A 22,770-nucleotide genomic window follows, 5' to 3' on the forward strand; every position below is an offset into this window, starting at 1 on the left:
ATATCTGGCTTTACATGACAATACTGCCCACTCCTCCTTTATTTTATTCTTTCCGGCAAATGACGGATGGGCGACCTTGAATGGCCTTGATGAGCACGCCCGTCTCACGGGAAGATGAACGACCTTCACCCTCCGATAAGAGTGCATGCCATTGGCTAATAGACAAAGTGGGCGTTGGCCAACAAAGGACATCCACCGCATGAGGAGAGCATGCGAGTCACCTGCTGTCACGCCTCCAGGTTGAGTTATGCTGCCGCTTCCATCACGGACACAATTCTGCTCCCGATGCATAAAACCTGCAACGGATTCAAAAGCCGAAACACCAATCTTAGCGATTGACTAAATAAAAGGTCATGCTAATTACATACCATCTTTGCATCGATACGCAAGATATCACTGCGATTTGTTTGCATTTTATCCTTCAATGAATCATTCCACTTTGCTCTCTCTTGTTCGTGTCATCCGAGTGCAACATTTCTCTTTTGAGTTCCCCCAAAACATCACAGGGTGCAGCATCTTCTACTGCAATCTAATATTAGCTGGCTTCCCGTCAACAAAAGGCCACGCCAACAAGAATATTATCAGCCTCTAACCTGCTTTACAGCACGGGATTTAAAAGCCGTAGAAATGACTTCCAACATGGTAATCCACGACAGAAAAGACCAACAGCAAACTCCACAAAAGCCTGAAGATTTCAACAGACACGGACGGAAATAAAAAATACAGCGTTCCGTGTTGTTTTGAGTGTTACTCTTCAAAGTGCTGTGTGGGAAGGGAAGTAGAGGATGACTCCAAGGAGCACAAAAGTAGAGCAAAGAAGTGAGGTAATGGATGGAAAAAGACCTTCTTCTCTCCACAGATTCTATTTGAGCGATTAGGTTTTTATTGCCCTGTATTTATTGTTACCAGAGACAGAACTTGAGTGTTATGCTGATTAAAAAAAACAAAGAAAAAACAGGTAAATTAATGAGCTTTACAGGTGCTGGCAGGTGGACTTTGTTACCTTTGGACAGAGTGTTTCCGGTCTTAATGCTAAGCGTTGCGAACTGGCTGCTGGCTCCAGCTTCATAGTTAACAGGCACAAGTGTGCTATTAATCATCTCCTGTTGCCAATAAAATAAATTAGCTTTTTCCCCCAGGAGTCTTGCATCTAATAATTTATAACACTGACAAAATGGAAACATCCTGTCGGTCACCGACCGTTGATAAAAAAAAAAATTATATTTGATAAATGGACTTTGGTTTGTTGTAGTGTTCCGAATTAATATAAATTTCTCCTCAACATTTATACAAAATACAAGTGTTTCCATGTATTTAGGTTTGCTTCTTTTTTTTTTGGGGGGGGGGGGGGGGGTCCAGGTCAAAATGACATGGTGGAGTAATTAGAAAGCCAGGAGCTTCATAATGACTTATTGTCACAGAGGGGATAGTTTCTCAGAAACACAGAGGAAAGACTATTAGATTTGATTCTAATCAGTGTCCAATTAGCATATATTAGCATACATCTGCATATACTGAACATGCTAGGTGGTGTTGTGCAGGATGAGCATCTTAACAACAGATGTGCTGGGTGTGGTGAAGCCTCGTCCTCATGTTGGTTAATCATGGTTCAAAGATGGAGTGCGTATGGCGGACAATCCAAGAAGCTGCGAGAGTGAATTAAAAAAAAAACACAAAAAGGAGATAAAACCGTTTTCTTTTCTACTTTAAAATGAATATTATCGTTTTATTTTTCTTTCCTCTCTTCCATTTGGCCTTCTCTCTCTCCTCGTCATCCCCCCCGTGTTCTCTTTTTAAAACACTTCCCTTGCATCCCCACTCTTTCACTCGCGTAACGACGAGAAAGTCCAGGAAGAAGTGGGCTAGTGGACTTTCCAAGTATAACAGGACGGCGTCTCATCGCACACACACACACACACACACACACACACACACACACACACACACACACACACACACACACACACACACACACACACACACACACACACACACACACACACACACACACACACACACACACACACACACACACACACACACACACACACACACACACACACACACACACACACACACACACACACACACACACACACACACACACACACACACACACACACACACACACACACACACACACACACACACACACACACACACACACACACACACACACAGTTGGTCACATGTTGCCAGAATACACCACCCACTCCGGCATAAGACGCTATTTTTAACTCCCCTCCTGCTTCGTTTCAACATCCAGAAGGAAAAACAACTCAGTCGCTGAACTGCCATTTATTATTAATAAATCAAAACCCCACACACATAAAGTAAAGATTGTACAAGCTAGCAAACACACACACACACACACACACACACACACACACAACACCAAAACATCCATTAGTGGTGACAAACCAAATTATACACACACGCGCACAGCTGACACCAGCAACTACACCCACAGATCTGTGTTTAAAGAAGCATTACCACGTGCAGTAAACACACACTGTCCAAAACAGCCATTTGTAGTCGTCAGAGGTACATCATCAGCAAATGATGCACACAAACAAACTCATCCCACACACACACACACACAGACGGGATCTTACAGCGATGCGGAGCAGGGTAGCCCTGACGGCGGCCCATCGGTCCAGTCGTCTGTCGATGACCAGGATGAAACCCACTGCTGATGCTGCAACGCTGCAGGAGAGACACACACACACACACACCGTTATCACCAGAGAAAACACTTTTCTATACGTGTCTTTTTATCCCACGTTTAAGTTGTTAGATAACAGGTCCGAACGAGGATTAAAGGAATACATTCATGGCCCACAGATAAAAAAAATCTGATTTCAGCCATAATCACAGAAAAATATACAGTGAATTTTCAAGCATATAAGCAAATAAAAAATTTCAAGCGATCTTTCGCCCCTTTACTACAATATTCCTGCACTGCAACTCCCAGAGATCATGTGTCGCTCAAACAGCGGGGCAGTGAAGTGCAACCTGCAGGCTTCCCTTAGATAACGTCAGGCCAGGTCGCTGTAACGGCGCTCTTCACAGCAGGTGAGAATATTATTCGGGGATTAAAAAGCAATGCTGGGAGAGGGTACAACCTTTGTAACAGCCTGTGCCTCTGGTGTAATCAGCCGTCGTCGGTGATGAATATGAGAGACCCTTGTGATTACCATGGCAACCTTGGCTCTGAGTAAATATGTGTGTGTGTGTGTGTGTGTGTGAAAATCTTCATTACATTTCATTCATTCCAAAGGCAGCACCATATGTAGCAACCTCATTAAGCTAGTGGGCTAGTGTGTGTGTGTGTGTGTGTGTGTGAATGCAGTATTTCCGTCCACGGTCCTGCTGGACATCGAGACACTCAAGTATAGCGATTAAAGCGCAGTGCACACACACACACACACACACACACACACACACACACACACACACACACACACACACACTGTGGGGCCAACAGAGAAATACTGCAGAGTTGGTCCATCTGGGCGTCATTATTAGCCAATTTTCATCATCACTCACACACATATCAAGAAAATATAAACACTACCCAGTGAACGCTGCAACATCAAATCCTCAATCCATCTCTACTGGAAGAAAAAAAAAATCCGAACCACTTGAATGAACCCGGCGGAAAATCTGGATGAAATTTTTGCTATTCCGAGACAAAAAAAAAAAAGCATGAATCCTTAATCCTTAATATCCCTTTGTTAGCATCCGGCAATAATCCATTACTCCTTCAATCTTATTCCGCTGTTGTCAGTGTTCATTCCCTGCATCCACAATCATCTGTTTGCAGCTCGCGGATGGAAAGAGGTGACCGTTCACATCCTTAAAGCGCATCTCCCTCCTCCTTTCCCTTCTCCCGCTGCTCCTCCACCACCTGCCTCCCACCCTCGGCCAATTAAAACCAAGCCCTGCATCTTGCTGTTCCCCCACAGCCAATCAGGGTGCAGAGTGAAGCCGATTGGCAGCTGGGTGCATATAGCTAGTGGGGAGAAAGGGAGGGGACTCAGAGGGGGGGGGTGATTGTAGAGAGGAGAGGGGGGGGGGGGGGGGGGGGGTGGGGGGGGGGGTATGAAAGGTGATGAGCCACAAAAAAAAAAAATGAAGAAAAAAAAACTGCAGCCGCCATGACACACACACACACACAACAACATTTGTATAGAGATACATACATCTCAAGCCTTTCTCCTCCCCTTAATCGTGAGTGTGTATGCATGAGTATGCAGCGCTCAGCAATAAAGGAGAGGTGAAAGAAAGGGAATGGAGGTGAGAGGGAGGAGAGGATGAAGGAGAAGGGACAGAGGGAATGAAAGAGATGTGTATAATGATTACATTTCAATGAGCCTTTCTTTTAGGGTGAAGATTATTGTGGGATCTTCTTTTGAAAAATGATATCTAGATTCAAATAATCAGATTACAATTCTTATATTATTTTATATATATATATATATATATAGTTTCCTTTCAATCTCAAAATATATTTTGGTGCAATCTTCCATTCTCTTTATGTCTTTTGTGCAGCAGCTTTCCTTTCGGCAGGCCTTTGTTGTCGTACTGCTGACATCTGCTGGCTCCACGTGGTATCACACCTTCACAAAATTGGCCAGACCCCCTTCTCCTGTTTGTTTGTTTTCAACACAAAGGAGGCGGCGGTGGAGGAGGCGATGACGTGCGAGCGGGTGCGTGACGCTGACCTGGGGATGCTGCTGAGGTAGCCGAGGACATGTTGGACCTCGTCCTCCTCCAGCTCGTTGAAATCCGGGAACTCTGGGAAGACGATGATGGGGTTGCCGTCCATCCCGCGGCCCCCTGGGAGACACAGATTCACGATTAAAATGCGACTCGATTTTAATTCTGACCGACGTACAAAAAGGGACAGACACTAAAACAAGGCCTTCTCTTTCATCGGTGGGTCAAGTTGCAAAGCATATCATCGTCACGATGAATTATTCACATGCCGTCACTCGGCCAGGCATTTTCGTCGCGGTAACCCAACACTGGGCCCGAAGTGTGTGTTTCTGTGCGTTTCAGTGTGCACACGTTTCCATGTGAGCAGTTAAAAGATTGAGATAAAATGTCAAACTTTAAAACTTGATGCTTCTTTACTTTTCATGACAGGAGAACACCTGGCGAATGAAATGAACAGGATTGGATTCAGGGGGAAAAAAAACAAACACAAAAACTAACTAAGACAAATAGTGGAGGTCTGTTGCATTATTATAGAAACCCTAATGTCTTCTATTTGTAAATTAAATCCCGCTTTAGTTTACTTGAATGTGAATTTGCCAAAACAACCCAATTCTGTAATCTAATCTACGCTGCCAATTTAGAAGAAAAAAAACATCTATCTGGGGTCACTAGTTCATCCTGAACTTTACTACAATCTGTGTGCGTGTGCGTGTGCGTCAGGAGAGACTGGAATCCAACCAACCTGGCAGGATGGCAAATTGTTTTTGGAGTTCGGAGCCGATTTCTGCTGCACACAGAGGACCATCCTCCCTGTGCAGGATGTCATCTGAGGGAAAAAAAGACAGCGGCGACATGAAGAAAGTTACGAAACACAAACCTCGAAGTTATCAGCTCTTTGCGATGAAGAACAGCCGATTGCATTTGGCTGAGGTCGGCAAACGGGACCAGACGACAGAGTTGAAGAGGAAACGAGTTCAGATCCGGCTCTGGGGAGCGTCGTGGCAGTTTAACCACGTTCAGATATGGAGGCAATAATTCAGTGTGACCATCTTTATAGCTGGGAGTGTATCTATAAACGTGTCGGTGTCCAAATATGTAACAATCGCAAGCCTGGTTAAATAAACAGATATATTATATATATATATATATATATATATACACACATATATATATATATACACACATATATATATATATATACACACATATATATATATATACACACATATATATATATATACTTACATATATATACATACATATATATATATATATATATATATATATATATACACACATATATATATATATACTTACATATATATACACACATATATATATATATATACACACATATATATATATATATATATATATATATATATATACATACATATATATATATATATACATACATATATATATATATACATACATATATATATACATATATATACATACATATATATATACATACATATATATATATATATACATACATATATATATACACATACATACATATATATATACACATACATATATATATATACATACATATATATATATATATACATACATATATATATATATACATATATATATATATATACATATATATATATATATATACATATATATACATATATATATACACATATACACATATATACACATATATATATACACATATATATATATATATATATATATATATATATATATATATATGTATATATATATACACATATATACACATATATATATATATACACACACACACTTTGAGAAAGGGAAGGAGAGGAGAAAGCGAGGTAAGATTTCCTCCTATCTGGCCAAGATGGATTACAGTAATCTCATTCAGCCCTGCGAGACATGTAGACACAGAGAAATACAGAGATAAAACCACATTCTCCACCAGCCCGTCGGCTGCCATGTGTGACCCATGGATGCCAAACACAAGGGAGGGAACTGTGTGTACAATCGTGTGTGCATCTGTGAATGAAAACTGTGATGTTTCTGTTGTGTGTGTGTGTGTGTAGCATCACTGTGAAGTGCATGTGTGCGTTTGGCAGTATGGACAAAGGCTGGCGCTGAGAGGTGTGAGGGGAGTGTTGCAAGGTCTCCAAGCAGTATGGTGGGGCTGGCGGATAGAAGCATCAATTACCATCTAAGTGCAAAACCGGCAAACTGTTCATATTTTAGGAGCGAGCGAGCCAGCCGGCCAAACGGCTTTCTTATTGATACTTCATGTGCCGAAGCTGATGCCAGGAGGCTGTATTCATAGATCCTACAGCTAGCGTCGGTTCTGTCATTGAGCTGTGACCTGAGGACACGGTTGTTTTTTTCCGCAGACGCTCCATATGATGAAGAAACCCGGCAGATTAACGGCTTAGATCCTCGGTAATGCTACATGCAGTGTGTCAGCGTCAGCGCTGGCTAGACTGTGACTCACACCGCAGGTCTCATGCGTGGTCCACACTTAGCGCAGGGCAGCATGTGTTGGAGCTGTTTACGGCTTGACAGGCAACGCAAAACACATGTTGTGGTGATGGAATCAATTACAGGTGGAAGTGAACAACACACACACACACACACACACACACACAGCGTTATAATGCCAGTAAGGCACCGGGCATGGCTCCTGATACCAAGGGATTACATTAAGATGACAGAACAGTGACTCAGGAATCATCCGGCTTCTGTACACAAACACCATCACGGTTACATAAATCATACATGTTCTACCGACTCGTCGGTGATGTAAAGGAGAGAGGCCGCAGGGACAGAAGAGGAGGGAAGGAAGCAGGGAAGGGAAGGGACATAAGTCAAGGAATTATATTATTAGGGAAGTAGAAAAGCAGGACAGAAGAAGGGAAATAGTTAAGAGTCGAGAAGAGCAGGATGCAGTTTAGAGAGATGGTAATGCAGGTCAACTTTAACAGACTTTAACAGACCACAGAGCTTCCAGCCTGTAATTTAACCCAAAACAACAACTCGCCCATAATTAGCAGAAACCAGAAAGGAGCAAGGGAGGATGTGCTTTGGAAATGTGAACTGCTCTATAAAAAAAATAAAAAAACACACAATAAGTAGAGCGTGAGAGGGCCACGGTCGTCTTTTAGAAAACGCAGTCGGCGACGTGCAGACTGTGTGTGAGCAAGTCGTATGGCGGGGGTGTGTGTTTCAGTGCATCGTCGGGGCCAGCTGTCAGTTCAGTGTGTCAGGCGGTAAGCTGGGGTTAAGACCCAAAACCCTGGAGCACAGCCAGCCATGTGCAGCACTCTCGGACTCTTCTGTATCTAGTGTGTGTGCATGTGTGTGTGTGTGTGTGTGCGTCTTTGAGGTCTTCCAACACTCTTTTCTCACGATGTAAAAATGGCGTCTGCATCAAAACAACTGACCCAGGAGTCACGTAGCAGTTACCGTCACCACGGCAACCTTTAATTGCAGGTGGGAAAACACAGCCGATTGAGATTTTTTGCTAATTAGACCCCTTTTCCACTTTTTATTTTTTTCCGTCCGCTTTTCAACAATGAATCTTTCCGATTATGGCAACAACAACAAAAGCGTGTCTCTCGAGTTTATTGTACATAACCGATAAACAACAATTGCATCAAGCTGACAGGAACCACGCATGCTCGTTGGGGTGAATGGAGACGACATCAGACATTCAGGCGTCGGGCTGCTTTTCACTGAAACCCTGAAACGCCCTGCTTTGTCCTCAGGCAAATGAATGAAATTAAACTATAGCGGCCGGGGCTGCAAGTGAACCCCTTTACCCACCAAACAACACACACACACACACACACACACACACACAGACTGGAAGTGGGGCAGTGCAGCCAAACACAAACAGTGATTATGGGGGGCCGAGAAAGAATGTCCCTCCACCTCCTTGCACCCTTCCCCCAAGACCTGACACCCCTTCACTATTTCATTCATCTTTTTTTCTTTTTTTTCCAGGGGCTTAGCAGAGGGTAAAACTGATACATAACCCAACTATCTTCCCATTAGAAGTAGATATCGCAGCTTTCAGCTCTGTTTTATCAGCGTCCCTTCAGCTCTATTCAACAGTTAAATTCACCTTTGAGTTGCTCGAGATGCAACAAATATAACCCGCGTGTCATTACTTGTGTTTTCTATTTTCAGGATTTAAATACGGGACCTAACTCGACACGTAAAAGCCAACCGAAATCGCACAGATTCTTGAGCGTCTACAGCTGAAAGCCTGTTTGTGTGTCTGCATGTGTGAGAGAGGATTGGGAGGTGAAAAGATAGTGAAGAGGAGGAGGGGACGGGAGGGTGGGGGGGGCAGTCGGAAAGAGAAAAAAATAAAGAGTGTGGAGGTGCTCTCAATAGGATGAAATGGAGGACAGGGTTTCTTTGCACATGCCTACATATTTAATGTGTTGGCCTGGTGCTAGTTGATACGGTGGATGTGTTTTCCTTGTGTGAGGAGGTCAACAGCAGAGCAACACTGTAAAATACACACATTCAAATACGACACGGTGGCCATCTCTTTCTTTCCAATTGGAATCCACTGTTTTAACAGTTGCCATCATCTCTGTATGTTTTAGAGCTAGGTCAATTTCATAATTCACAGGTACCAGCTTCTCAAATGTGAACCTTGTCATAGAGGACAGTAAACTGAGATCAGCACACATTTGTCTCTATTTTCTGGCATTTTATAGGTGAAAACATCGTTTCCTTATTTTTTTATTTAGGCCTAAACACAATCACAATCATCATATTGGCCTTCAAACGACACTATGGTCTAAAATATCAGTAAAACAGTGTTAGTTTGAGGCAAAGCCGACTTCTCTCATCTGCCTCAGCATCTCCCACACACTTAAACAAGAAATGAGTGAGTGCACACACTGTGTGAATGCATTTGGACTTGATTACAGCTAATGCTCCTTTGCAATGTAATTTGTGAAAACTCAATTTGTAAAACGCACTTGGTTAGGTCAGCACTGGGGAGGTGAAAGAGAGGCAACAGCCCAATTAAGTCTCATGAAGGTGTAGTCCATTACACACACACACACACACACACACACACAAAGCATCGTCCATGACAACACCTCCGCCCTCCCCCTTTTTTTCTCCGCTCGAGTTCCTACAAGTTGTCCTTGCTAAAACAGACACCGTGGGTTCAAAGGTGGCATCCAGCTGTTCTGTGCTGGTTAACGGCCGCCAGTGCTGGTGTGCTGGTCAAAGTTCAAAGCCACAGGAAGCTGGAGAGCCGTCTGATGTTCACTCAAAACACACGCGGGACCCCGGCTGAGGACTACGCAAACAAAAACAAGCATGACATGGTCGGACCGAGGTGCATCGACACTCAGAACTGACCTCAGACACAAAGGATCAGACACACACACACACACAGAAGACTACTGTTTTTTCAGTATGCACCGTGCAAACATATTCATTTCACAGACGTGTCATTCAAATATTCATTCAGAGACGATCTTTAAAGTAACATGTATCTATAGCTGCAAGCCAGTGTTTCCCCTACCATTATATTAGGGGGGCTCACCCACCCCACCCAACGGCACCCTCTCTGGTCCACTTGGGGTAACTTAAAAATGTGACATCATCATGAACAACATACTGTGTTGCTGATATCATTTTTAACCTTTTCAAAACAAGACACAGCTGGCCATACTGTCAGAACTGTCCTCAGAATATAAACAGGAGACCATCTTGCAGCCTGTGGATCTCCATAAATGGGCCAGACATTTCATATCGAGAGGCTCTGGAAATGTTCTTCCAACATTTCTGTCTAAAGTAATAATCCCAATATTTCAGGCTACAACGGAGCGCCATAGTTCTATGAGCTCAGCTATTGATCCTAATGCTATGCCAAAAGTAGAGGATCAAGACATTCAGAAGACGGACGTCCAGCAATCCGGCGTCATTGAGACCTTCAGCCCTCCATCTGCTGCTCTGGTATGCAACAAATGGAACGGACTGACTTGGTACGTAGACTTGAAGGCATTGGGTTGTAGAAACAAGGTGTGTGTGTGTGTGTGTGTGTGTGTGGCAGCGGGGTTAAAAGTTGCTGCGTTGGTATCAAATGCCAGCAGAGAGATGGTCAGCTGCGTTGTGTATATTTGCATATAGAGAAGCAAGGATTTGCCAGTCGCTCTGCAGCTGTTTGTGTGTGTGTGTGTGTGTGTGTGTGTGTGTGTGTGTGTGTGTGTGTGTGTGTGTGTGTGTGTGTGTGTGTGTGTGCGTGTGCACACACGTGTGAGGGAATCTGAGCTCTATTGTCTGGCATTATAGTGAGGGTTTACCAAAGTCCCATCTGTCACTGATGTGGGGTATCTGACACACACACACACAACATGCCAAACAACAACTGGGTCAGACGACCAACAGTGGCTTTGAATATGTGTGTGTGTGTGTGTGTGTGTGTGTGTGTGTGTGTGTGTGTGTGTGTGTGTGTGTGTGTGTGTGTGTGTGTGTGTGTGTGTAGTGCCCGATGTCTAACCCCGCAGCTTGAATTGGTGTGGATCAGGGGAAAGAGCAGCCAGACGAACATTAAAATATTACTGATGGCCACACGAGTTCTATCCACTGAGGATATTCCAGTCATCCATATCGTCTTTCTGCAATAGTTTTCTTGGTTGAGTCCAATCGTTTTGATGCAGCTAAAGCATCATCCTACACACACACACACACGTCCTCGTTTAGGCCAAGAAGCTGAAAGCGTTGGGCTCTCCCTCCATTCGGCAACAGTTAGAAATCAACAACAATAGCCCCGATTTACTGAAGAGATGGTGGCCTCATCATCATCATCATCTCAGCAAAACAACACACTACTGTCCCCCTGTCTGCAGTCTGTGCTGCAGTCACAACACACACCTACATACACTATAACTATTGTAAAAATTAACTTAAAATTCTTGTTTTAAGCTAAAAATGTGCATCCGCCAAGCACTGTGACCTCTACCTGCTTCAACGGCAAACCACGTCTATATTCTCGTGGGAATTTATGAATCATACAACCTAAACACATGTGAGGCATTGAAGCATATGCGGTGCTACAAAGCAGCCTTTTTGTTTTAGCTGCCTCTGGCAATGCCGGTCATTACACCACACAGAACAAAGAAGGACATGAAAACTGAGGAAGACAGAGAGAAAAAGAGGGAGGCAGCGAATGACTAAAGAATCCTGGAGGTCTGTGTTTTTACTTGCCCTAAAAGAAACTCGCAGCTGTAGGAAAACACTGACATTACACTTTTACACAATGACATCATGCACTGGAAGTAAGACTCGTCCCGCCATTAAAACGCTTAAAAAAGGTCTCAGAGGGTTGTGTTGGATTCACGTAAGGGTATTTTTGGATGCAGTAGGAATTATTGCACCGAAATTTGATCCTAATAAGTTGATACTAAATTGTATCTGTGCTGAAGTGGAGTCGGTCATAATGAAAAAGGGTCAGCAATCCTCTACAGAAAGTGATCCTGCTCTTAAAAGCTTACATGCCGGGCACGATGAGAAGAATATCTGAAGTGCCCCATGTGTCACATGCCGCTTTTGACTATAGGAAGGTGTGTTTGCATTTTTTTGACCGAGAATAATGTACATAATAATAATAATGGAGTCATACTGACCGATGTTAAAAAAGGGACATTGCATGAATTTTAGAGTTCACGTTCATTTTACATGGGGTGCAGCATCTAAAAGACACGTCTAACATAAACAAACAAACAAAAGGCTTATTGGAAGTGTGGTTAGGGAGTTTGACTACGGACACATTAATTAGTCTCTCGCAAATCCCGCTAAAAGGAAGTGGACTTCAGGTCATATGTACGCAGTGAGACGTTACTGGAGCTGCCCTGAGCTGTGTATTAGCCTGATAAATGTGTTGCCGACTTAAAAATCAATTTGTTTGATTTGTTGTGCCATCACCCTATCCCCCGCCCCCGGGATCATTAAATATTCATCCCATCCACTTAATACAATCTGGCTCGGCATTGACGTTATTGATAGGGTACTCTTGCTCTTGTGCTTCTTTTGCTGCGAATGACTCTTGAGGACAAAATTAATTGAACAACTGCTGCTAAAACCAATGCAAACAGGTCATTGTATCTCAGGTCACACACACACACACGGGTCGACATCCCAGATTGCATTATGGGAGCTTAGCCGAAACTACTCATTTTGATTTGGCAAAAAATCAACTGTGGGACAGGTTGATACCTCGGTACTAACTCTCTCTCTCTGTGTGTGTGTGTGTGTGTGTGTGTGTGTGTGTGTGTGTAAAAGCTGTAAATCATCAATATTGTGGTTCTCAGGTTTTTCCATTAGCGCACTTCAGCGCAAACACAAACTGAATAAATAAGAGACAACCAACGAACACAACCGAGAGTGGAAATAAAAGGGGAGGGGGGGTTAGATGTGGACATTCAAACCCTCAAAAGGGTTTTGTCCCAACGTGGCTCCCAACTGACAGGAGGAAATGCACTGTGGTAATGGGACCAATGTGATTAACATGCTGCCAGCGTGCTCTCCACTGAGAGAGAGAGTGTGTGTGTGTGTGTGTGTGTTTGCACTGTACACGGCAAGACCTCCCGTTAACATACAGCTCGACCCACAGTGAGAGCCCCGGGGAGCACTTCACATTAAGTGATGTAACCATCTGATGGATGCTAATGCCTCCGGGGGGGGGGACAATGAGACGAAATCAATGTGGATAACAAAGTCAGGTCGTGTTTATTCATTTTGCTCATTCATACTGGGGACCAAACGGCATTCAGCAGCCAATTTAGGGAAAAGTGGTGAAGGCTCGAGCGTGTCCAACATTGTGTCCACTACACACACACACACACACCAAGAGTGAGAACCAACAGCAAGCCAACACGCTCCTGCATCAGACAGCAGGTGTTGGGTTGAACCGCGTGCGGTAACTAAAAACTCGTGGCACGGCTGGTACCAGGACAAGAACGCACAAAAACTCACAACCTTTAAGAAACTGCAAGAAGTGTCACACACACACACACACACAACATTAACAGTTCTTCCCCCAGACACTTTACCTGTCATCATGTTCAGTCGCAGCCACAGCCTGGTGGTATCGTGGCAGAGGAGAGACACTCGGTTCAGAGCCATCGTGCTGCCGGTACATGTGTGCCCCCCTGATGCACGCGCACACACTGAAGCACACACTGAAACACACACTGAAACACGCTCACACACAGCCGCATGTTCCGTCAGAGCACGTCGCGGTGGAAGTTCAGGCCGTCCATTCCGCCGTGGCAGAGGACTTCAGCCGCTTACTGAGCTGTCAGTGCAGTGCACAGCGCAGCCTACACACACACACACACACACACACCTCCCCCTCCCCATCTGTACCGGCCAGCGAGGCGGAGTTTCACATGATCCGCCTCCACTTTCACATGTCAGTGTTTTCACTGAAAGGCTTCAGCCCTTTGCAGTGACAGTAACTGCAAAAAAATGATTATTTTATGTATCATCCGGCTCCACTGTTGACATTTAGTTGATCAATTAGATTACTGCATAAACACATTTAGTTGTTTTGAACATTGGGCTGTAGGAAATATGGAAGACCAAAAGATTCTCTCTCTACAACTTAACAGTTGTGGGTTATTTATCAAGCAAATATGTACGAGCGAAGCTTTACAAGACAAAATGTGCTTTTAATCCAACACCAATCGTGAGAACCTTCTTTTGGATGCAAATTAAGTTATGTAAAGCTGCGAGTGTCGATTAAATCCGCTTCTCCATAATGTGTTTGATGTTCATAAAAACAAAAAAAATTAATCGTGACTGTAACGGAAGAGAGAAACCAGTAGATATCAAACCCTTCTCACTCATTTATATTGTTTTTGAATGTGCTTTTCAGCCGAGTTGGACACAATCTACTTGCAGGGACGTTAGCGAGTTATCCAGAAGAATGTCCGTAGCCTTTTTTTTAAGGAATGATGCTACAAACTCACATTTGTCTCGATTTCATCTTTGCCAACTGCTTCGTCTTCTGGGTTTGGTGAATAAGCCCAACTTTTAAACTGTCACATTCAAAAACGCACCAAGCCGGCAGAGGAGTGGAATAAAAGTTTCCACTTGGGGCGAATGTAAAGTCAACACAAAGTGTGTACTCATGGTGCCCACGGGGGAGCGGAGGCCTCTTTCTCCCACCGACACAAAACACCCGCACACAATGCCAGTGAAGACAGCAGGGGGACCCAGTGTCACACACACACACACACACACACACACACACACACACACACACACACACACACACACACACACACACACACACACACACACACACACACACACACACACACACACACACACACACACACACACACACACACACACACACACACACACACACACACACACACACACACACACACACACACACACACACACACACACACACACACACACACACACACACACACACACACACACACACACACACACACACAGCTGCAGGGGGAAGCTGGACTGGTGGAAACCTGAATTGACCCCTCAGGAACTTCATAAAATGCTTTTTGATGCTCGTTCTCCTCCACGTGAACAAGGAATACAGTAACTCCTCACATTTGACTTTCTCATACGCCCTGCCTGCCTCCCCGTCCTGCCCCAAACCTTCGTATCACTTCACTGTTGATACTGGGATACGTCGCAGACTTTGACATTTAAAAAAACGCACCAGGTGTGGTTTGCTCCCGTTTGTCTTTGCACAGGATTACCTGGTTGGTGTGCTCTGGGATTAGTGCTTCTAGTTAGCATATAAATGTCTGAGAAACAGTAGAAAGCCCGTGTTAAAAGGATACACTGAGGGGGGGGGAGGGGGGCAAAGACGGTCTCACGGCACAGGCTGGGCATTGTGGGATATGTAGGACAAGCATTTTGGGATTTACGGTCAGCATGTTCCCTTCCCTTTGTGAAAGTGTAACACTAAACCGCTTCAGTACAGTTCCTATAAACCTCGAGTCTTCCTTTTTCTGTCTTCCTCTTTGTTGTCAATGTTTTTAATAGAAATGTTTTTAATGCATTAATAAAATAGTGTAACATATTGCTGTTTTTCTTGCACTTTAATATTGTTTTTTATTAGAATTTGATGCCTATGAGGCTTAGAGTTTAGACCAAAGAGAGAGTCATATTTACTTGTAAATATGATTATGTGATCAATTAAGGGAACATCAACAGCTACCTCTCAGAGTAAGTCAGCATGATGATCAGTCCATCTATTTTCTGATAAAGTCCAAATAGGACACATGTCCTGGCTGTTTCTCTGCACAAAAACATAACATAAGGGGTCAAAATGTAAGTAAATATGGACTAAAATATGGGGTTATGGTGTCAGAAATTGTAGAAGGTCTGAGATTAGGCACGGGGAGATGAAAAACAATACGTGTGTGAGATTAAGAGTTAGATTAAAGATGAATCTCCCGCTGTCTAGCCTGAGTAAAGATTATCAATAAATGAAGGGATTCAACAGAGTTTGAGCCGACTGGGATATAAAAATATCTGGATGGAACAATGGAGGTCGGTAAGCGTGTTGCCACAGCGCTGGCTGGGTGTGCGTTTACCTACCGTCAGATTTAGATGAGCGCGTTGGCTGAGCGACAGGAAAAGGCAGAGGCTTTATAATGGTTCATTTCCTGTCTCCGCTGCCTTGTGCGCCAGCAGCAGCGAGCTTCACCCACGAGGGGGCTGATTTACAGTCACACCCTAAACACTCATTTATTTTAGTCCACTGCAAGTGTCAATAATGAGCTGGTTTGAGACACGGTGTGCATGGTCTTATGCATTTAGGAATTATTATTTAAAATTCATCAAAATCAGCCATGATCCTCTCTTACAGGTCGAATTAAACGGACTTCATTTGTTCAACAATATAAACAGTGTGTGTTAGCGTATCAGTTAATATGACACAAGCCTCTGACCTCAACGTGACAACGGAGTGTGTTGACATGGGATGCAGAGCAGACTTCGGTGTGTGTGTGTGTGTGTGTGTGTGTGTGTGTGTGTGTGTGTGTGTGTGTGTGTGTACGGGATGTAAAGGAGACCCCTGTGTGTGTGTGTGTGTGTGTGTGTGTGTGTGTGTGTGTGTGAGGGATGTGGTGCAGACTACAGCTAGAATAACTCCCAGCTCGATTATTTATTTGACACCGCCCCGACGTCTGCAAAAGAAGAAACACTATCGACTACTTCCGCTGCAGGATCAAACGCCATTGGCCAGGACCGGAGCGTAAACAGGAAGAAACCAATTGAGAAGTGACTTAAAAAAAAAAAGGGCTGAAAAACGAGTAGCGGAGGAGAGGAAAAGGTGTGAATATCTGAAAGATTGAATGAAAGGGTGATAAAGCGGGACAGTAAAGAGAACCGCGAGAGCATAAAAAAAACAACAACGAGCAGAAGAGAATCTACAAGCGATTATGAGCCATTTTAATCCAAACTGCCTGGCAATTTATTGCCTTTTTTGACTCTTTATGATGGTCTAAATGTGCATGGAGGTAATCGCCACCGACTGTGGCTGACTGGTTTGGAGAAGGGAAGTCAAATATCCATAACAGTCAATTAAACAATGGCCACAGCCAGCGCCTTTGTTGCATTATGAAACATCTCTCCTCCCCCCGGCCTAATAAAATACAAATTTTAAAAAACAAACCACTGAAACTCACGCTTTTTTTCATTTTTTTTTTTTTTAGATGCAAGCTTCATCCGGGCTTCCTGTGAATCATTAATGTTCTAATAAACCCCAATACAACTAATGCAACACTGCAGGGATCCTCTAGTGACGTGACCTGCAGTGGAAAAGCTGATAAATGTGCGTCTACGGTGCCCGTTTTGCTCCGACGACGACGACGGCTCAAATTTAGCTCATACGGCCTTAGACGATGACCCGGGACTTTATCTTAAAAAGGTCAGCAGGTAAAGAAAAAACAAAGAGCGTGCTGCGAGAGGGATGTCACGAGAAAGACAATCATGAGAATACCCGTGAAAGAGGAAGTTTTAACACACGGCGTGGAGGGGGAAGAAGACTATGTCACAAAACACCAGAGGAAGTCACCGCAGCTGACCAAAACAAAACCGTGGCTTTAAAAAACCCAGAGGCACACAAACATCTACGCTTGCGTCTCGGCGTCGACTATTTCACGCCCCCGAAAACAAACCCGAGTCACGGGAATACGAGTCGATTAAAGCAGAAATAGGATCAAAAGGGCGAAGACGCGGCACCTGCTGCCTCCGTGACACAGCGTTACTACAACCGCTCTTTTCTAAAAATACACACGTCATCTCTAAATACAGACCAAAGACGACAAGAAACAGACCAGAATAGAGCTGAAAATCATCAAGCACGCAGTCTTCAAAACACCTGGGCGATCGATGGCGCACAAATACTCTGTAGTCACACGTACACCGGCTGTCAGATAATTACACCACTTTTTATTGAACCTCCTTGAGTAAATAAGGATGTAGTATACTATATTACTCTTTTCTTTTCCCACGTGTACTTTGGTCTCCTTCGAGAGGCCACAGGAGACATTTATGGAGAGGCCGAAATAAAGTCAGTATGTTTTCTTGGCCCAGCTTTACGTCTCCATGGCAAGAAAATAACCTGAACAGCCATACATGACTGACTGTGTCGTCAATCACTCAAACTCCAAAGAAGAGAAAATGGACTTCACTCAGCCGTACAGCTGTGTCTTTTAGAGAGTGTCACGTACACACCTCATGTACACACCTCACCAGGCAAAACTCACACACACACAACCCTGCAGAACTCACGATGCAGCTGTTGACAGCCCTGGGTGTATCTGTAGTAGCTCTCCATCTCCTCCACGGAGATGCAGACAAACCTCTCTCCGGCATGTTCCCGTCTCCCAGTGCATTCCTCCATCCCGTCCCTCTCCTCTTCCGATGGAGAGAAGAGTATCGCCCGACTCATCCTGCGCTCCTCATTTGTATTTTCCCCGTGTCTGTCTGTCTCTCTTGCACACACACACACCTGTTAAAGTTACGGAGTGATTACGCCACTCCTCTTTCCTCTGCCCCTCCCTGCTGCTGTTATTATCTGCGCACCTTTATCTGAGCAAGAAACGGAGAATACACGCTGACAAATACGTCGGTTGCCATAGACACCACCGAACACACACACACGCACACACACACACACACACACCTTTATCCTCAATTCCGTGTCGCGCTGACTCCTTGAAATAAGCTTTTCTTAAAACGTTTAAATCCGTTCAAAATAAGTCTATTTTTAACGATTTTAAAAACAAGACCATGGACGCTGAAGATAAGAGTTGTGGATGTTAAAGGGTTCACAGTCCAGCATGGAACTGATTGTAACCTCGATATCAGGCCTACGCTGGTTTGCATGGTTTGGAGCTATGAAGTTCTCAGCTTGAACTCTCCGGATCCTCGGTGGCAGCGCATATGAAATCAGCTACATGATGTCATAAAGAGCCTAAAGGGGGTCACAGTGTTTGGATAGAAAAGATGCAACGCAAACTCATCCTCCCGTAATGTCTACAAACCAAGGGAGGACTCATTTGACCCGTCTGGTTTCTGGCATTGGGAGGAAGTTGTTCATACAGACAAGTATTGATTAGGCTGTGCAGCGGGACTAACGACAGAATCTTTTACCAATCAATGCGTTTTATCTCAACGGGTTCCCAGGAGGTAGATTAGCAGAATGTCACACAGTGACACTCACCTCGTCTGCGAGTCCGCCTGCATTTCTGATTCGGTTTCCCTTCTGCTGGTCGACAACCACAGAAAAGGTTGGCAGACATGATGAAGACCAGTCTGCTTGTCTTTCTAAACGCTTTCTGTCTGTTTATCGAGACATAAGGCAAGTTATCAATTATCCACTCAGGTAATCAGTTACAGAGGTCAAACAGCCAAAGGGGGCAGCGTCCAAGGATTTACGCTCCACGGTAGACAATCTGAATGAAGTGCTCATAAAGGAATACCACAACACGTTGGGAAGTGCAGTGCGTTTGTTCACCGTTTAGTGGTTGTTAGATGAGAATATTGCCAACTTCATACAACACAGATATTGGTCCTAAAGGCCGAGCCAAGCACAAAGAGTTGAAGCAGGGAGAAACAGTTTGTTTAGTTACTCCAATGCTGTCATATCTACATGTTGTACGTATTAATGTATAGCATACGCAAATACACATTATAAATTCACAACTCTAATTGGAAGTGTCATTAGAACAACTCACTATTGTGCAGAGAGAGGACAATCCTGCTATAGTGATCGGAAAATAAAGTTATTTATCAAGCATAATATAGTATAGAGTATCAAATAAAGATGAGATGGATCAAAAATGTAGTTCCCTGTAATCCCTGATTTTCTTCATCATAAAATGTTGTTTTTTTTAAATGTCAAATAAATAATGATTTAAACAAGATGAATTCAGTCAAACACTCAGAACATTAATTAGCTGAATTCAAGAAATGGATGCTTCTGCGTAACGAAAATGTTTCATTTCTAAATTCTCATCTTAACAAAGAGCCTTATTTTCCATTAGTTAAAGGGCAAAGTCAGGGCGGCGTTCATGTGACATGATTTCAAACATCTTAAAAGATGCAGAAAACCCCTTCAAACACAGCCTCTAGTAAAAGCCATTAAATAATGCATAAATAATGCATTTATTTACCCTAGATTGGGGATAAAGTTCTACTGTTTTCAGGGTAGGTCCTTTAAATTGGACACTTACTGTAAAGCAAACCTCAAATAATATGTATTGATATTATCTAGAGTGAGAAATACACGTAAAGTCCTGTGGCATTTCATGTTATTGTTCCCTAAGGTCAAATTTAAAAAGACACGCGAACTACCGCAGACATACTGTAGCATCAGCAGGACACTGAAAAGCGAGCCCCTCTCTTACGTCTGAATATTGAAGGGAGGAACACGGCAGGGGGAATCTCCCCGTGGAGACAGGAAATCCTGTCCCGTTGATTTATGAAATAACAGACTGACCCGAACGCTCTTTGACACACAGAATATGCACCGACAAAACCACCACCAACCTGTTGGCCCACAGCTCTCGCTGCGTGCGTGCCGGGTCAACAGCCCGATAGATGCGGACAGATTGTGAAGCAGTCCACTCAACACCTCTCCGCCGTCTTGAACCAACTCCAGAAGAGACATCGTCCCATCACAGTGGGTTTCATACCACGTCTGAGAGCTTGTTCTTCAAGCCGCCCGCCTCTCTTCTTCTTCTTCTTCTTCCTCCTCCTCCTCCTCCTCCTCCTCCTCCTCCTCCTCCTCCTCCTCCTCCTCCTCGATGGAGCTGCTTTGTTTGCTCTTGTGAATGTGTGATTGTTTATCTCGCTTCATGTCTGCTCCGTGTTTATCGCAGGAAGGAGGAGGGGCGGAGAGATGACATCAACCCCTCGACAGCTAATTATACGAACTTAGAACATATGCGTGTGTGATTTTGGACTGTTCGCCAGGGTGCAGAAGTACACTCAAAATAGATACAACCGCCTTGTTTTTTTGGTTTTATTTCCAACGTAAAAGAGTGCATAAACACATTCTATGGTGTCGGCGTTTGATCAATAATGTGTGTTTTCCTTCTCTGAAATAAAGGAAGTGTCAACTATCCCATATTATCTTCCCGATAACAGCTAGAAACTCCCTTTGTCCTCATGAGGAAACTGGTGACTTCTCCATCGACACATGATCCCAAACGTTACACAAGGCTACGTTTGAACACCATGAAGGATGATATATTGCACTATTCAAAAACACAGCTATTAAAACGCAGCTATTAAAAGTTCTGAAAGCGAGGAACAACAATCCCGGGCATCCCTGTGTTTAGACCTTTTGGTGAAGATTGGTGCCATCCGTAACGGGGAATCACATTTTCTTTACTCCACCGGATTCATCATCACACCATCAGCACAAACATTCCCAGTTCCAAGTTCTAAAAAGGTAGTAAGCAGTGACGGTCATGCACCTTTCATTATGTTGCATTTATTAGATTTAATCAAGCGGCCCCGAAAGATCAAAACAGACGCCCTCCTCATCTGGAATGGCAGACTGACAACATAGCTCAATTATCCTACTGCTGGCATGAATCTGGCATGATTTACACTAGATAATACTGGTCATACTATCTAATACTATTACAATCTATTTCTACTGGTAGTATTTATACGTCACAGTCACAGAGAGACACAGAAATGGAAATAAAGGGGCTCGCATGCAACCTGTCGCTCTCTGCAGGAAGAACCTGATGCACAACTGCATTTTAATTATGGATATTATAGTTCACTACAATTTGTGCAGCTTTTAACTCGCTCAAAAAGAACTACGAGCCTCTTGAATCCAACTCGTCAGGCACACTTTTGCATAGTATAAGGGCGCAAATGGCTGCAGAGCATCGATTATGTTTTTAAAGATCAACTCGGATCTGCAATCCTTGAACCTGACTCGGATCATGGACAGGTCAGAGACCGTAAATGTCAATCAAAATGAACGGTGCATGATTGACACTAAATTAGATTTCCTCATGTCTTGGAATCCTAAAATAAATAAAAAGACACCTGGGTCCAAATCCCATTTTCTACTACCTGCGACTTGCCTCATGAAATAATCTCTGCATTGATTATTTGAGATTGGACCATTTGCCAAACTTTAGGCCACACCAATTTCTGAAGGTGTCCCAAGTTCAGTGTGTGACACGTCCTCTACGATGACCAAGACTGTGCACATATAGGGTGATACGCTGAGAGTGACTGCCGCGGTCCCTACCACTGATCGCCGACAGCAGCTCCGGCGTTTCCTCCAAGTCGTCTGGTACCGACGGCTTCCCTCCCATCCTCGCCCCGGGACGCCAAAGCTCAGTAGACTTTCTTCTTCACATGCACTTCGAAGTTCCTAAAAGATATCAAACATTACTGAGAGTAAAAAAAAAGAAAGACTGAATCGTGGCCATACTTGAGAAGGAGACTCGGGTGAAAGGACACAGAAGAAATAATGGGAACAGAAAGAGACTGATGCACTGTCCATTTAATCTGGTCAGCAGT

At 43.8% G+C, this 22,770-nt stretch overlaps 1 protein-coding gene across 6 annotated transcripts in view; it reads right to left on the reverse strand.

Annotated features, from left to right (window-relative positions):
- mcf2la (mcf.2 cell line derived transforming sequence-like a) overlaps positions 1-20,983 on the reverse strand; it is a 34,252-nt gene extending 13,269 nt beyond the window's left edge. For 3 of the 6 annotated variants that reach the window (XM_034551211.1, XM_034551215.1, XM_034551210.1), the window contains exons 1-4: positions 20,767-20,983; positions 5,465-5,548; positions 4,728-4,842; positions 2,616-2,706 (exon numbers count right to left, since the gene is read on the reverse strand). In XM_034551211.1, coding sequence (XP_034407102.1) covers positions 2,616-2,706; positions 4,728-4,842; positions 5,465-5,548; positions 20,767-20,887 — 411 coding nt within the window. In that variant the 5' untranslated portion in view covers positions 20,888-20,983. Of the gene's footprint in view, positions 1-2,615; positions 2,707-4,727; positions 4,843-5,464; positions 5,549-13,769; positions 13,890-18,504; positions 18,888-19,438; positions 19,558-20,766 lie in introns of those variants that run through there. The other 3 variants (XM_034551212.1, XM_034551214.1, XM_034551213.1) reach the window with 3 other exon arrangements.
- Between the last annotated feature and the right edge of the window lie 1,787 nt (positions 20,984-22,770).

Source organism: Cyclopterus lumpus, chromosome 2 (assembly GCF_009769545.1).
Source record: "Cyclopterus lumpus isolate fCycLum1 chromosome 2, fCycLum1.pri, whole genome shotgun sequence".
NCBI lineage: Eukaryota > Metazoa > Chordata > Actinopteri > Perciformes > Cyclopteridae > Cyclopterus > Cyclopterus lumpus.